This window comes from Hibiscus syriacus, unplaced genomic scaffold, assembly GCF_006381635.1.
Source record: "Hibiscus syriacus cultivar Baekdansim isolate YM2019G1 unplaced genomic scaffold, ASM638163v2 tig00110332_pilon, whole genome shotgun sequence".
NCBI classification, from domain to species: domain Eukaryota; kingdom Viridiplantae; phylum Streptophyta; class Magnoliopsida; order Malvales; family Malvaceae; genus Hibiscus; species Hibiscus syriacus.
Genome location: NW_024062688.1, coordinates 5,719,755 through 5,736,659, shown reverse-complemented (window position 1 = coordinate 5,736,659; position 16,905 = coordinate 5,719,755). Strand labels below are relative to the sequence as shown.

At 31.6% G+C, this 16,905-nt stretch overlaps 1 protein-coding gene across 1 annotated transcript; it reads left to right on the top strand.

The window, feature by feature from the left end:
* Positions 1-9,884: 9,884 nt before the first annotated feature.
* LOC120119500 lies at positions 9,885-10,617 on the top strand. The gene is made up of 2 exons (XM_039139312.1): positions 9,885-10,071; positions 10,104-10,617. The coding sequence occupies exon 2, from the start codon at positions 10,106-10,108 to the stop codon at positions 10,475-10,477; it is 372 nt and encodes a 123-aa protein (XP_038995243.1). The 5' UTR covers positions 9,885-10,071; positions 10,104-10,105; the 3' UTR covers positions 10,478-10,617.
* Positions 10,618-16,905: the final 6,288 nt, after the last annotated feature.

Sequence of the window (16,905 nt, the reverse complement as noted above, 5' to 3'; positions counted from 1 at the left end):
ATATAATATATTATTATATTAATGATCAAATAAAATTTATTATTTAACTTGATTGATTGCTTACTAATAAACCTAATAATGATTTGATAATTACTATTAATCTAATGATTTGATATTTAATGATTTAATAATAATATGATTTAGTCATAATCACTGATAATTATTTATTCTAAATATTTAATGATTTAGATTTGATACTAATCATTTAGTAATTATTACTAATAATAATGATTAGTTTGATAATATTTTTTATTTTTTAAAAATAACAAACAAATTTGTTAGGCAAAACTGTCGAGATAATATTTTTAAAACAACACTAAATATTTTTAAACACAATATTTTTTAAAACGGAAATTATCTCGCACAAATTAGTTTATATAATCTAATATAAACTTACTAACTAACTAATTTACACATACACAACAATAAAAAATGGACAACAAAAAATAATAAATTACTCACGTCTTTATGCCTTCTTCCTTTAGTTTCTTTTCCTGCCTTGTTTCTTTCTTCGAATCAATCTGTGTGTGGGCAAATATTGTGAAATAATGTCCTGTATGTGTAAACAAAATATTTATTTAAACAACAATAGCTCCCACAAATTAATTTTATATAATCTAATATATTATAATATACCTTAAACTAATAAACTATTTCTTTATTATAATATAACTTAGTTAAAATAACAAACTAATTAAGCACTAATTATTTTTTTATAATATAACTTCAACTTCAACGAACAACCTAATATACGTTTAAAAACACTAACAAATTAATTAATATTTTTTATATTTAATAACTTAAACTAAGAAACTAATTAACTAATTTTTTATATAATATAATATATAACTTAAACTAATAAACTAATATAATATAACTTAAACTAACAAACTAATAATTTATACTAACAAACTAATTAACTAGATTTTAGTTTTACCCTAAACCCGAAACTAACAAACTAATAATTTCATATAATAAACTAAATTAAACAATAAAAAAATTACCTCACGAACTATGTTTGAGCCTTTATCTTCTTTTCTTCTTCTTCTTTTTCTTTCTCTCGGCAAAGTTTATATGTGCGGTTTTGCTTGTGCTTCTACCCTAAACCCCATATCCTTTATATTAAGCAACTGAGCGTTGGACAGAGTCATTAAATTTGACTGTTGAAGAAAATAATATTAGCATTGCATCGTATAACTATTGAGCATTGAAAAGCTGCAATTGAACAATAATATTTACTGCATTTGGCAGCTAAATTAACGCTGCAATAACGCAACTATGGATGCAACACATGCAGCTACGGATGCAGGAATCTCCCAGCTATGATGCAACGCATGCAGTTACACAGGAATCTCCCAGAGCTTGGTCGCCGAGACTCCATGGCGACCTACCTACCACGACGACCTACACCGTTCGACGTGCACGTCCCATGCACAGTTCCCACGTCCCATGCACAGCTCCCACAACTCCCCCATGCCCCATGCACAGTTCCCACGTCCCATGCACAGCTCCCACAACTCCCCCATGCATGCTCCAATACTATTTGATTGCATGGCGACCTACACCTGCAAACCACACAGGTCGCCCGGATGCCATGGCGACCTACAAGGTCGCCCGGATGCCATGGCGACCTACGAGGTCACTGTAGAATTCACCCCATTTCAGCAATTAATCTGGGATGTGCATTATATCGTGAATAAAAAAGTTCGAGAACATTATCTCGTGAATTCACCCGAGTGATATATATAGGGAGATGGAGGAGTAGAAGATGATGCAATGATCGTATTGAAATAGAAATAGGCATGCAAGTGATTGCTTTTACAGTTGAAGAAAGTAGGTAAGGCGTATTCATTTCACGCGGATCTTCAACATCTCTACACTTTTATGACAAGGTCAATTAATTTACATTAATGATAAGTAACGTCAAACATATACACTAACGCATGTTAGATCTAAGTGAAACTATTAAAACTATTATGTTATCATATAAAAATATTATGTTGGGATGAATTATATGGATATATTCTCGTAGGTGATGGTTATTGGTTGTATTTTTTATCTACAGGAATTCAATTTGAAAATTAATTTTTTTCATTTCGATCTAGGTCGAGGAATGTTTTAAACGACCCAAAATTCAACCTAGATTTTAACGTTAAAATTCACACCTGATTTGATCCATATACATATATATATATATATATATATATATATATATATATATATATAATTTTGTTAGGTAAAATATGGAGTTAATTAAAAAAATAATATATAAAAAGTATTATTATAATTATTTTTAAATATATAATAAATAATTATAATATTATTTCAGTCAGATCAATTTTTTCACCTTAAATGTTACATTATCCTTCAAATAAATGATGTAATCTGAACTTAAATTAAATAAAGTAAAAGAATAGACTCAACTGATTTAGATCAAATCAGAATCCATTCCGAATAAAATGTATCCCTAATCAATATGGGCTAACACTTTGAAACTATTAAAAAAGTTATGCTTTGATCAATATTTTCATTAAAAATGATTTAATTACGTTTGAAATTTTAATAAACAAATGTTAAAAAAATTAAACGTGAATGACTGAATCTGCTAGTTTTAAAATGCCAAGTTTATCCGTCTAATCATTAATTAACTTTATCCATTATTTATAACTAGATCATCAACATTATTCGTACGCTTATTATATATTAAATTCATTGACATCAATTATAAATAAAGTCAAACTTTAACTCTACTCCATTATGTCATTGGGTTTCCCTCGAAACGAAGATTTTATATATTCACACGTTACGATCAAGCGAAAGCGTTCTTGACTTCGGATTTTATTGATATCAATTTAAAATATTTATAATATGATTTATTTAGTGACGATAAAATTGAATTATAATAAATTTTATTGTACATATTATATATTATTTGATGTATTTTTTTAAAAAAAAAAATTGTTATATTTATCATCTACATAGTAAAAACCTTTCTGTAGCCTTAACAAATATCGATAATCTTGTATCCGAAAATTATATATATAGTTTTTTCACGTATAATTACACCCTATCGAAATAAACAATGAATGAGGAGGTAATTAATGTTACTAGTTGAGCTATTGATTGATGAAGTTCATATCACTGAACACCAATCAAGTCGTTTCTTTGACTCTTTCTTATTATGTTATCAATTTGCCCTCAAGATTTTTCAACTCATTTATATATGGAGTCAAAAAAATATTTCAAATTATATTTTAAGGTTATCGCATAATTAAAAATATTTTCAATATATTATTTTATCGTTATAGTATGTTAAAATACATGTTAATAAAATCCATATATGTATATATATAACTTTACATTTTAGTACAAACATAATTATCATATCATAATATTATTGATGTTAGTTATCAAATACAATCACTTAAATATAATATAATATGATCGTATTAAATCACGTAAATATGAAAGAACGTTTCGAAACACAAGTTCTAGTATTTCCAAACTTATTTTCGTCCTACCAAAAGTCAAAGGGATAGCCTTTATAATCCAAGGAAAAGAACATTACAAAGTCAACTCTAAAAAAGGCTATCAACTTGGTTAAAGAAAATGAAACTCGATCACGTGCCATTAAATCTCTCTTTCTCTCTCTATATGTATATGACACGTTGTGAGCTTTTCATACATATATAGTATCTAGCTTCAATTCTTGTATTTTCATCGTGATATCTAATTGTAAAAAAATAAGTGAAGATTGAAATAGAAATTTCCATAAATCAAAACTAAGTGAGTTTTAAATGCCTTCCTTAAACTTATCATTTCATTTTATTATATTATTTTTATAAATTTCTATTTTGGTCATGTATTCTTAATTTTCTTTCGTAGAAAAAAAATGAATCAAAGCCACCTGCTACGGATGAGCATTTCAGTTTCAATTGCCGATGACTTTACATGTACTATAGAAACATCTCTATTTGACTGATTAATTCGAGATCGTCTCTAAACTAATTCCGATTTTCCACATTTTAATTGAGTCCACTAACAATTTGGTTAATAATTAGAAGCTTGATTGAAACTAATTTGATAAGTTAGTAACCTACTTGACGCATTGCTATGATCAAACACTTGGTAATTAAGGTTACCCTACAAACAAAACTTTTATTGTTAATTTATTTATGGATTTTACTATTTCCTTTATTCTTTTTCTTACGTGATAAATTACTTGCACGAAATCAATTGTTGACGCATGTTGACATCATTGCACACGTTTCAATAAACAATTGGCTTGTAGTATTCAAAAACGTGTACTCGGGGGAGGATAGATATGGTGGACCACGCCACTCTCTTATGCGGCGCATGAGCCGTGGGATACGCTGAGCTGTGGACGTCTAAACTTTACACTTTACGTCTCTTCACCCCAATCATTGGTAGAAAAAAGAGTGTACGTGAGATATTTAGTCCTTGTATTTATTTGAGTATTTTATTTTTATTCTAAAAATATATAATTCTTATTGAATTTTTAATTTTATTTTGTATTAGAAAATGTTTTAAATGATCATCCAGCTCAGTTGGTAGAACAAAAGGTTCTTAACCTTGAGGTCGTGGGATCGAGTCCTACGGAGGGCATTTCATAATTCGGAGGTCTCTTACGGAAGCTACTCTCAACCTAGTGTTGGGGGTAGCCTACTATCTTACCTCCCCCTTACCCCATACATATGGAAAAAGGGACATCCATTAGAAAATGTTTCAAACTCTAATTTAGATTGGAGTTTAAAGTCAAGTATGATATTAATTTCTTAGTTATACAAAATAAATAATCAAATTCCTTAAACAAAATATAAATTAATCAAATTGAATTATATTTAAATAAGGTAAAAAGGTATAAGAAGCCTTTATGCTTTTGAAAAAAATCAACGTAATCATTGGATTATTTTTCACTCGACGTGCTCTCCAACTCAGGAAAAAAATTAATAGGATCATTTGACCAATTTTTTTATCGTTAACAGTCACGATGTTGATGTAGCGGTCCACAGTGGCTGGTGGCATGACAGATGATGTGGCAGATTGTTTTTTTTTCAACAATTTAAGGGGTTTATTTAATTTTAAAAAATAAAATTATTTTAAATTTTGAATATAAAAATATTCTAACATTCAAAAAATTAAATATACAAATACTAAAAATAAAAATTAAATTATAAAATAAATTAAATATATATAATAAAAATACTAAAAATGTATTAAAAACAATATATATATATATATATATATATCATAAACTACATAATCATAAAAAATAAAAAATTATAAAAGTATATTATACTTAATATATACATCTAACATAGGGTCATATTATCAACACTTATACAAAACTTATACAAAGTAATATGACTGAATTAATAGACACTTATAAATTTTGTACTCTAATTATATTGTTTGAAGTACAATTAAATACGTGTATCGATATAAAAAAATATTATTATTTAATTATATATAAATACAAAATTTACAAGCCTACACTAATCTAGAAAGAATACTCTATATAAATATTGATGATATAATTATATGTTACATGCAGGGGCGTATGCAATTTGTTCTCTAGGGAGCAAGTGCCTACACATTATTTTGTATAAATTATTAATTATTGTTAGTATATTAAGAGAATTATGAAAAATTAGAAAATTAACGTACCTATTTTGTTAAAAGGATAGTATTAAAATTTTTGGACTCTATTTTTTAATTTCTGGATCATTCATTGGTTATATGTGTATGTTATGTATAATATATCCTTTTAAAAATATTTTAAATACATCAATAATTTTTAAGTTACTTATGATATATATTTTATTTCTTTTAGTTTTTAATAGTAATTTTAACAAAGATATATTTAATTTTTTAATAATTTATTTTTTATTTTTAGTATTTTTTAGATATTATATATTTTTAAAAAAATCAATTTGATCATCGAACAAGATTAAGAAATTAATTTAACCTATAAACCTTGTCATTAGTCACATCATTAATCATCATTGACCATCACATCAACACTATGAATCTCAATCTCAACATTGTAATGATCAACGATAGAAAAACATTGATAAAAAAGTAACATTAAACTTGTTTTCTAAGTGGAAAGCTAAACTAAGTGAAAAATAGTTCCATAAGATTTTTTACCTTTAAATAATAATCGTTTTGAAATCAAATTGAATTTGATTAAAATGAAACAAAATGTAACTCAATTCATTGGGTTTTTTTGCCTAATACCCTAAGCGGGTTAATTATTTAGGGTATTGGGCCAACATAGATTTTTTTTTTTGAAATTACGATATTCTCTACAGTGAACATCGAACTTGTCACCTCGAGATGACGCGTTTCTAAAGATATTATTTTTAAATTGTCTCCGTGAAGTGGGCCCCACGTGGGTTATTATTTATTATCATTAAAATGACTCGTCACCTCGACGTGACGAGTTCCTTCAAATTCAAAAAGGTAGTTGTTAGTCAACTACTATATGGGCAACGATCATGGCCAACGATCAATTGAAATTAGTCACCTCGAGGTGACGAGTTGGACTGGGTATTTTTCACAACTTGTCGTTTATAGTCGTTGGATGTAAGGCTATAAATAGGGGTTTAGAGTTTTGGTTTCTCACCAAACCCTAAATCCGAGAATATATGTTGCACTTGGATAACATCCATGTTTCGTCGATCATACGCCGGCCGGATGATGAATGGAATATTCGTAAGCGCACGATTACATACGAAGAGTCGCATCAACGGACCGTGATATATCTGCAACAATCTAGTCTATTCCGACCATATTTGCGTATGGCTTCAAAATGTACCCGGAGTTGATTGAGGCTTTGGTAGAATATTGGCGGCCTAAGACGCACATGTTCACTTCTCGAGTGGTGAAGCGACGATTACTTCGGAAGACGTTGCTTACCAACTCGGTGTTCCTGTTAATAGAGCCCCCGTGGTGAGTCAGAACATGTACAACCCTACATCGTTGGTCTACCAAGTTTTGGGAAAATGGCCACCATATGACATCATCGAAGGCTTTTGGGTACGGATAACATGGTTAGAATCGGAATTCCAAGTGACGGACTAGTCTATCGAGGAGGAGGTTATTTTCGCGTCTCGAGCATATATTCTCTAATTAATCGAAGGGGTATTATTATTGGATGATAATTCGATGCACACTCAGTATCTACGATATTTGGAAGACTTCGTTGTGTGCTGTAACTCTAGTTGGGGCTCGACGATTTTAGCCTTTATGTACCTGGAGCTTTGCAAGGCTGCAATTGTCCAGCTTGGTTAAAAAAATGACGTCGCTGGCTGTCTGATACTGCTATTGTCGTGGGCTTGGTATCGATTCTCATTTATGACGCCAATTACAACAACCCATAGCGAGTTTCTTCTAGCTGCAAGGTAAATTATTTTTTTAATATTTTTTTTTTGAATTTCCTAAATTTATTTTATTTTTTATTTGTTTATAATATTTTTTATTTTTAAAAAAATTAGATGGTGTCATAAAATATCCAAGACGAAGTTGGCGGGTGCCACTGCGTGAGATATATGGATGAGGATAGACATCACCAGTTGATATACAGTATGACATATGTTTTTTTTTTAATCTTTTTAACTTTATATATACTAATTTTGATATTTAATATTTACAGTTCTCTTGGCTTTCGTATGTTGACGAGGAGATCAACCAGTTATTGCCAAGGGGAATTTTTTGAGGAGTCCCACTTATGGTGTGTCGTGACGCCGTTATTGCATTATATGATTACTGAGCGGCACAATGTTGATAGAGTGATGTGTCAGTTTGTGTCACGTTAGCCGATTCCTACACGGATAGTTGATATGGACGCGCTCCATAGAATTGATACTCGTGGGAAACATACCGAAATTTGGCCGGTGAAACACGCTATATACATCGACGCATGGAATCAGCGTGAACAATCGCTCCCCCGTCTCGACATTACACCGCTGAACCTAGATTTTGACTATTCTCCATATTTTTGAAATTACGAAGCAAATAAAAAATCATATCTCACGACACCAGAAGAGAGGGGGAAATGTGAATATCATCAAGCTACATGCGCTAAGTCCAAGTCCAAGTCCAAGAAGAAAACATCGTCGTCATCTTCTTCCGCTTCAGCATCTGCAGCTGAAGAGTATTATTATGCATATCAGGCTAGTTTCAATTTTTACCCTCCATTTCATACTTCAGCTGAGACTCGACCGGATTGGGTTGGAGGTTCATGGGATGCATCGTAATACACTAAACATCTTCGACAGAATATGCGGTTACGGGTGAGTGAGACCATATCTTATATGATCAACAAAGTAAAAGCCAAGTCAAATCAGTTACAACAATGATGTCTTCAAATGTCATAAATCCATCAATGCGTTTCGAATGTGGATCACAAAGTGTGCTAAATACACCTCGGCAAGACGACGACGACGTCGATCAAAGCCTACGACCTCGACGTACTCGACCCGCGTCATTATCATTCGACCACTCCGCGACATCGTCAAGAACTTAAGAAATATAAATAAAGTTTCTTTGTAAATATTTATTTTTTTCAATTATTTAATTACTTTGTATTTTTTAAAATATAAACAAATTCATTTTTCTTTTAATTTATTTATTTAAAATTTTATTCGGCTGAATTCGTCACCTCGAGGTGACAGGTTCTAATTGACTGTTGGTCATGACCATTACACACATAGCTGTTGACCGACGACTACTTTTTTGAATTTGAAGGAACTCGTCACGTCGATGTGACGAGTTTCACACAATTTTTTTTTTATAAAAAGTATGCTTTTTTATTATTATTTTTTTATTTTTATAATTTTAAGAAAATGTTTTTTAAACGGGCTCATCACGCCGAGGTAACGAGTCATTTTAATTATAATAAAATAATGGCCTGCGTGAGGCCCACTTCACGAGGATAATTTAAAAATAATATATTCAGGAACTCATCACCTCGAGGTGACGAGTTCGGTGTTCAATGTAGAGAATGCCGTAATTTCTAAATCAAAATCTATATTGACCCAATACCCTAAATAATTAATCTGCTTAGGGTATTGGGCCAAAAGCCCAGTTCATTCGACAATCCGACCTTGTTCCAAAAATCAAATAAAAAATCCTGAATAGATCGAATTTTAAATAATATAAATAAACTCAATCCAGATTTATCAAATTTAAAATAAACTCAATCGGTCTAATTAACGATGATCAGTTTTAGATAATAGTAAGAACTAGATCGATAAATAAACTACTCAGATCATTACTTTTCGATTTAATTGAGTGTAGTCAAATCTCAAAATCAGTTGAACTTATTCATAAAATTATCAAAAATCTTTTTATATTTTTCAAAAGAGTTAATTTCAGCACACGTCCTCAAGCTATGAATCTCATTTTAAATTGTTCTTAAACGTTTTTATTTTCTAATTTCATCCCCAAACTTGGACTCTTATTCTAAATTGATCCTCAAACTTTTGAATATTCCAAATTAATCCTCCATATATGACACTCATTTTATATTAATCCCAAAACTTTTGAATGTTCCAATTTCATTCCCAAAGTTTTGAATGATTTTTGGGGAGGTTATTAGAATGTTCAAAAGTAAGGAATTAATTTATAATGTGGGTCATGGTTCAGGGATGAACTTGGAATATTTAAAATTTTGATAGAAAAATTTAAAATAAGAGTTATAGTTTGGGGATGAATTTGGAACTTTCAAATTTTGGTATTCATTTAGAATGATAGTCATAATTTGGATATGAAATTAGAGTGATCAAACATTTAAGTACTAATGTAAAATGATGATCATAGTTTGAGTGTGTGTGATGCAATTAACTCTAAAAACTGATGATGCTATTATAAAAGGAAAGATGGACTGTACTCAAAACCTTGTGATTGTGGATGACGCCATCTCTTTCTTCTCAATCACCAAACACTGGCTTTTCAGATTCTCTCATAAATTCTTCCCTTCAGTTCCTTCCCTTTTGAATCCATTTCCTCTCTTCGTTTTCACAAATTAGTCCACAAACAATACCTGAATCCAATTTGAATCTTCGATTTCCCAATTCTAATGGCAGAGGAAGAGTTTCAGGAATCAGAGGTTATTTTCTCCAACGGCACACACGACGGCGGCGTAACCATTCAATCCGATGTATTATTCGATCGCCGCCTGCCTACGTTATCCAGGAATTGCCGTTCGGTTCCCGTTAATATCCCGCTTCACCGGATTAATAACAGTATTGTTTTCGATTGCGGTGATGGATTTGATGAAGATCGTGACGATGGCCGCGAAATTGTTCCGCCGCATGTGTTATCGGGGAGGAGAATCGCAGCAAAAATGGCGTTTTCTGTTTGTATAGGCAATGGAAGGACGCTTAAAGGGAGGGATTTGAGTGAAGTGCGGAATTCGATTCTCAAGTTAACTGGATTCTTGGAAGCATAAAACTGGTGAAATCATTTTTCTTTTTCTTTTCTTTTTTGAATTCTTTGGTTTCATCGTTCCAGAATTTCAGAAATTATATGGGTGATATGTTTATATAATTATTTTATTTCAACGATTGTTACTATATTTTCCATTTGCTTGTAAGCTTTTTTTGGCCAATTTCTAATTTTAATGTAATGATTTCTTGGCTCTAGAGGTTTCGACTTTAAGTTAACTTTCTGCAAACTCCATCTTTGTTTCAGTCCTGTTTGGCTACCAGGAAAATGACCCTTTTTTTCAAGCGCATATGAAAACGGTTTCACGTATATATTTGATATATATATGTTTAATATTTCAAAAAAAAAATGTAAGTTTATAAATATACAAAATTTAAAGAGAATATAACGATAAGTATTCACGCAGCTACTTAAAGTTAGAATCTCTATTTTTTTTAATTTTGTTTATCAACTAAATCATTTGATTTTTTTTATTAATCTGAATAAGTATAAAATAACATTTATTTAAATATACTCTTAACCATTTGAGATTAAACACTTATTTTCATGGATTTTTTATACTCTAACCCATAATTCTAAAAAATAACAATAGTTTCTTTAACAACGAAATCGTTTAGTTTATGCATGATTAGGGATGGTAACAGGCCGGGTTCAGGCCGGGTATTGGTCCCCCGTCCCATTTAAAAAACCCATACATGTCTCCGCTAAAAAAATCGTGGTGATTTAAACGGGGATCCCCATCGGGTAATCGAGGAAAACCGCGGGGAAACGGGTATTCTCGTTTAGCATAAACAATTATTTAAACGGATATCGGGTCGGATATATATATATATTTAAATTAAATATATAAATAATATATATATTTTTAATTTAAATTAAATTTATTAATATATATATATATATAATAATTATTTTTAATATTTATCGGGACAGATATCGGGCCGGGTAATCGGGGTGGGGATTGTAACACCCTTAACTCATATCCGACCCGAATACAAGTCCAAGGTGTCACATTGATTTTTCAAACTTTGACTCTTATTGAAAATCCCGGGAATTTTTAAAACTTTCATTAAAATGAAATACATTAATTTACATAAGACCATAAAATACAAAATCGATCAGAGTATTCGTAATTAACACTTATTACATGCCAACATTCTATACATAACCAAATACATACTTTGTCGATTACTTCTGATCTGATCTTCTAGTAATGATACTGTCTTTACCACTTCTATTCTTGCTCTTCTCGTTTCTTGGTACCTACGTGTAAATCACTTACACGCTAAGTCATAGACTTAGTAAGGCATATAAAACATATAATATTTCATATAATATAAAGCATACATAAACATATACCATCATTATCATTAAGAAACACATTTCAAACCACTTACCTTTGATAACCATTTATAAACCCATCGTATACATATCACATTCAATATGTTTGTTTGATCTCTTTATTAGCCCATGTACACTATTGAGAACTTAAGGTATGTGAGTACATTGAGGTTGTGCACCAATGCTGTCACCACAGCTCGTATCAATTCCCTCATGGGGCACCGAACCTTAGTTCAGTATTCGTCCCGAATGACCAGTCCATAGATCCCGAAGAACCTAGGTAAACAGTCCATATGTCCCGAAGAACATAGGTAAACAGACCATATGTCCTGAAGAACATAGGTAAACCCTCGACCCTTGGCATGCCAACTATACCACTAGCTCTCTTATAACTTAACATGGGCATTAACATTCATAACAGTTCAATTTACTTATTCATATCCTTTTTCTTATGAACATATATCTTTTATTTTCAGTCACGTACCAAATGTGCGTGTAATCATTGATCTTATAATCACATGTTCATTCTCTTCGGTCACATACCATATGTATGTGTAAACATATATCTCATATCATATAACACGCATCACAATTGCATGTATTCACATAAATCATTTCTTATAGCTTTATTCATATCACATATTCATATAAGCTCATATCTTATTTCACATATACTTTCCATATAACATATATATCTCATAATCACACAAATCATAACATTGATCACCAATCAAATAACATTTTAGGAGTTACTTCTTACCATAGTAACTCCATCACTGGCTCATCGCAAGCCAAATGTTTATTCAATAATATAAGTACAAATTAAATTGCACTCACCTTAGTTTTGCTTTGATTCAATTCTAATCCTTCAGTTGATTCGGAACGGGATCACGTTCTATATCTACATAATCATACATAGATCTATATCAGTATCATAACTAATATACTCTAATGGTTCACTCTTTAGACCAAGAGAAAAGTCAATTTCATCTTTTAATGAAGATATGCATCGATGCACTACTGATGCATCGGTGAATAAAATGTATTCGATGTTGTATTATTGCTGAGATGCATCGATGCACTCCTTATGCATCGATGCACCAATTGCATTCGATGTTTCATTATTAATGGGATGCATCGATGCACTACTTATGCATCGATGCATGAATTGCGATGTCTTTATTTTAAAAGAGTGCATCGATGCACTACCAATGCATCGGTGCACATTCAAACAATTTCTGGGTTTTAACCTTGATGCATCGATGCACTATGAATGTGCATCGATGCACTCTGCCCATAATCCTCTTTTTGAACCCGAAAGTTCATTCATTTGGATTAAATCCTTCATGTTTAATCCCCTTTTTCATTCTTAACTCTAGTACACATCCTTAAACCAATTTATACTCATTTATTTCATCTTAAACCTCAAAATCCTATCTTCCATATGTAATTTAATAATTACATCAATTTTGCAACATGTTTCAAATCCAATTCTATTACTTCATATCTCTTACTTAGATTGATAACAAGTCAAATCCAACTTTCAATTCTTGTTATGAACTCTATTCCAATATTTCATTTAAGAACTTCAAATCTTTAATCTTCTCTATCTCCTTTATCTTTTGATCTTAAGATAACTTAAGCTTTCCTTAAGCTTAATTATCATCTAATGATCAAAACCCAATCTTAAACTTAACAAATAATTAACTAAGTAGAATACTCACCTTTGAGCTTGGAGATACGGGAGGAGAGGAAGAAAAAGGAGAAGAAGTTATGGAGATCCCTACATGCTTATCTCTTAATAAAGAGATAAGATAATTATCTTTTAGATAAAAAGACCATTTTACCCTTTAATTCCTTTAATTATTACTAACATCTTTTAGGATTTATTTCTAGATAAATCCTTGAACTAATCCATTCTTCTACTTTAATCACCAAATTCTAAAATTTATAATTAAGTCACTAACCCATAGTTTGGGATGTTACAACTCTCCCATCCTTATAAGAAAATTCGTCCTCGAATTTTCATTGCACAAGGAGCTAAAATACTTTCTATACTTCTACTATTCATTTTCACCTATTACTTCTTCAATACATCTTTCGTGATGTCATAAACTTCACTTCATTACTTAATTCTTCTATTAACATTTTCCCTGAATTCTAATGGGACACCTTCAACATATCCTACTTACTCGAACACTCTGCCCTAATAAGGTTGTCATTACTACATCATTATAAATAATTTCTAATTACATTCTCAATTCTTTCACAAAATACTTCTAATCGATGAATATGCAAACCCATGTCAAACAATAGTATAATGTATCTATTATATCGTAGAAAAGTACCTGCTATTATCTTTGGATCATTAAAATCTTCATTAGTATTAATATTATACACTCGAGCAATGGAGCGTATTTCCTGTTAAGTAGAGGATTCAAGTTGGCTTCTGCCTCTACCTCTTCCTCTATGAGACATCGAAGCATATCGCTCCGATTGTACTGACTCTTTTGTTCCTAATGGACAATCTCTTACGAAATGTCCCGTTTCACCACATCGAAAACAAGCTCCAGAAACCATTCTACATATTCCACCATGGTATTTTCCACAAGTCTGACAACGTCTCTGTTGTGTTGTCCTCATCAGATCCTACTGACTGAGTCTGTCTCACTTTCATTTGATTTGATTCTCTAACGGAGGATACTACCGATCCAGATCTTGCCTGAGACTGAAAACCAAAATCTCTACCTCTCTTGAGTGGTGCAGAACTCGATGAAGCCCCCATTCTTTTAGATGGTTGGGTTCTTTGATCCTTAAACCTTTCATTCTGAGCTCTCTCTAGAGCTTTAGCACGATTTATGATTTCTTGAAACGAAGACAAGTTCAACACTATTAACATTTCTTTCAATCTCGGGCGCAAGCCCTCTAATAACCATTCACACGCATCCTTCTCTGTTGGAATTAACTCGGCCGCAAAATGACTTAACTTGTTAAATTCACACTCATATTCATATATAGTGAAATATAATTGCTTCAGATTTAAGAATTCTTGCTTCATTTGTCTGATAAACTGGTCTACTATATACTTGTGCTTAAATTCTTCTAAGAACAAGGACAATATCACTTGGTCATTTGTCATTCTCAGAGTGATATTTTTCCACCAAATTCTCGCTTGCCCACGAAGCAAGGAGACCACTCCATCTAAATTTTCCACATCAGACCAGTGGAGTCCATCTAACATTATTTTCACATCATTGAGCCAAAGGTCCGCAACAACAGGACCTTCCTCAACTTCACCTTTGAATTCAGGAGCTCGTAATCTCTTTAATTCCTTTGCTACATTCATCCTCTGAGTAGGGAAGTAAGAGTTGAAAACGCGTCAGAATAACGTCCAATGTATGAAAAACATCTTGATCTTGTACAGGCACTCCAGTAGGCGACTGTTCTTCACCTTGCCTGGCCAGGGCATGTGAATTACTACTTTCCGCGGGTCGATCATCTCCCGCTTCATTTCTAAAACTACCTTGTTCAGACATCTATAAAAATACAACCATATAGTTCTATTAGCAAAACAGTATACTTACTATTCCATCAGATCAGAAGTTTCCACTATTTTATTGGCATGTATACCTTATAAGACACTCTAGTCTTTGGTTTATACCGAGAATCGACTAAACCGTAGCTCTGATACCATTAAATGTAACACCCTTAACTCATATCCGACTCGAATACAAGTCCAAGGTGTCACATTGACTTTTCAAACTTTGACTCTTATTGAAAATCCTGAGAATTTTTAAAACTTTCATTAAAACGAAATACATTAATTTACATAAGACCATAAAATACAAAATCGATCAGAGTATTCGTAATTAACACTTATTACATGCCAACATTCTATACATAACCAACATACTTTGTCAATTACTTCTGATCTGATCTTCTAGTAATATATTCTTTACCACTTCTATTCTTGCTCTTCTCGTTTCTTGGTACCTACGTGTAAATCACTTACACGCTAAGTCATAGACTTAGTGAGGCATATAAAACATAATATTCATATAATAAAGCATACATAAACATACCATCATTATCATTAAGAAACACATTTCAAACCACTTACCTTTGATAACCATTTATAAACCCATCGTATACAATCACATTCAATTGTTTGTTTGATCTCTTTATTAGCCATGTACACTATTGAGAACTTAATGATGTGAGTACATTGAGGTTGTGCACCAATGTGTCACCATAGCTCGTATCAATTCCCTCATGGGGCACCGAACCTTAGTTCAGTATTCATCCCGAAGGACCAGTCCATATCCCGAAGAACTAGGTAAACAGTCCATATGTCCGAAGAACATAGGTAAACAGTCCATATGTCCCAAAGAACATAGGTAAACAGTCCATATGTCCCGAAGAACATAGGTAAACAGTCCATATGTCCCGAAGAACATAGGTAAACCCTCGACCCTTGGCATGCCAACTATACCACTAGCTCTTATCACATAACATGGGCATAACATTCATAACAGTTCAATTTACTTATTCATATCCTTTTCTTATGAACATATCTTTTCTTTTCAGTCACGTACCAAATGTGTGTAATCATTGATCTTATAATCACATGTTCATTTCTTCGGTCACATACCATATGTATGTGTAAACATATATCTAATATCATATAACACGCATCACAATTGCTATTCACATAAATCATCTTATAGCTTTATTCATATCACATATTCATATAAGCTCATATCTTATTTCACATATACTTTCCATATAACATATATCTCATAATCACACAAATCATAACATTGATCACCAATCAAATAACATTTTAGGAGTTACTTCTTACCATAGTAACTCCATCACTGGCTCATCGCAAGCCAAATGTTTATTCAATATAAGTACAAATTAAATTGCACTCACCTTAGCTTTGCTTTGATTCAATTCTAATCCTTCAGTTGATTCGGAACGGGATCACGTTCTATATCTACATAATCATACATAGATCTATATCAGTATCATAACTAATATACTCTAATGGTTCACTCTTTAGACCAAGAGAAAAGTCAATTTCATCTT

Excerpts from the sequence above, each read along its gene's own strand:
- LOC120119500 (XM_039139312.1), top strand. The coding sequence starts at position 10,106 with ATGGCAGAGGAAGAGTTTCAGGAATCAGAGGTTATTTTCTCCAACGGC.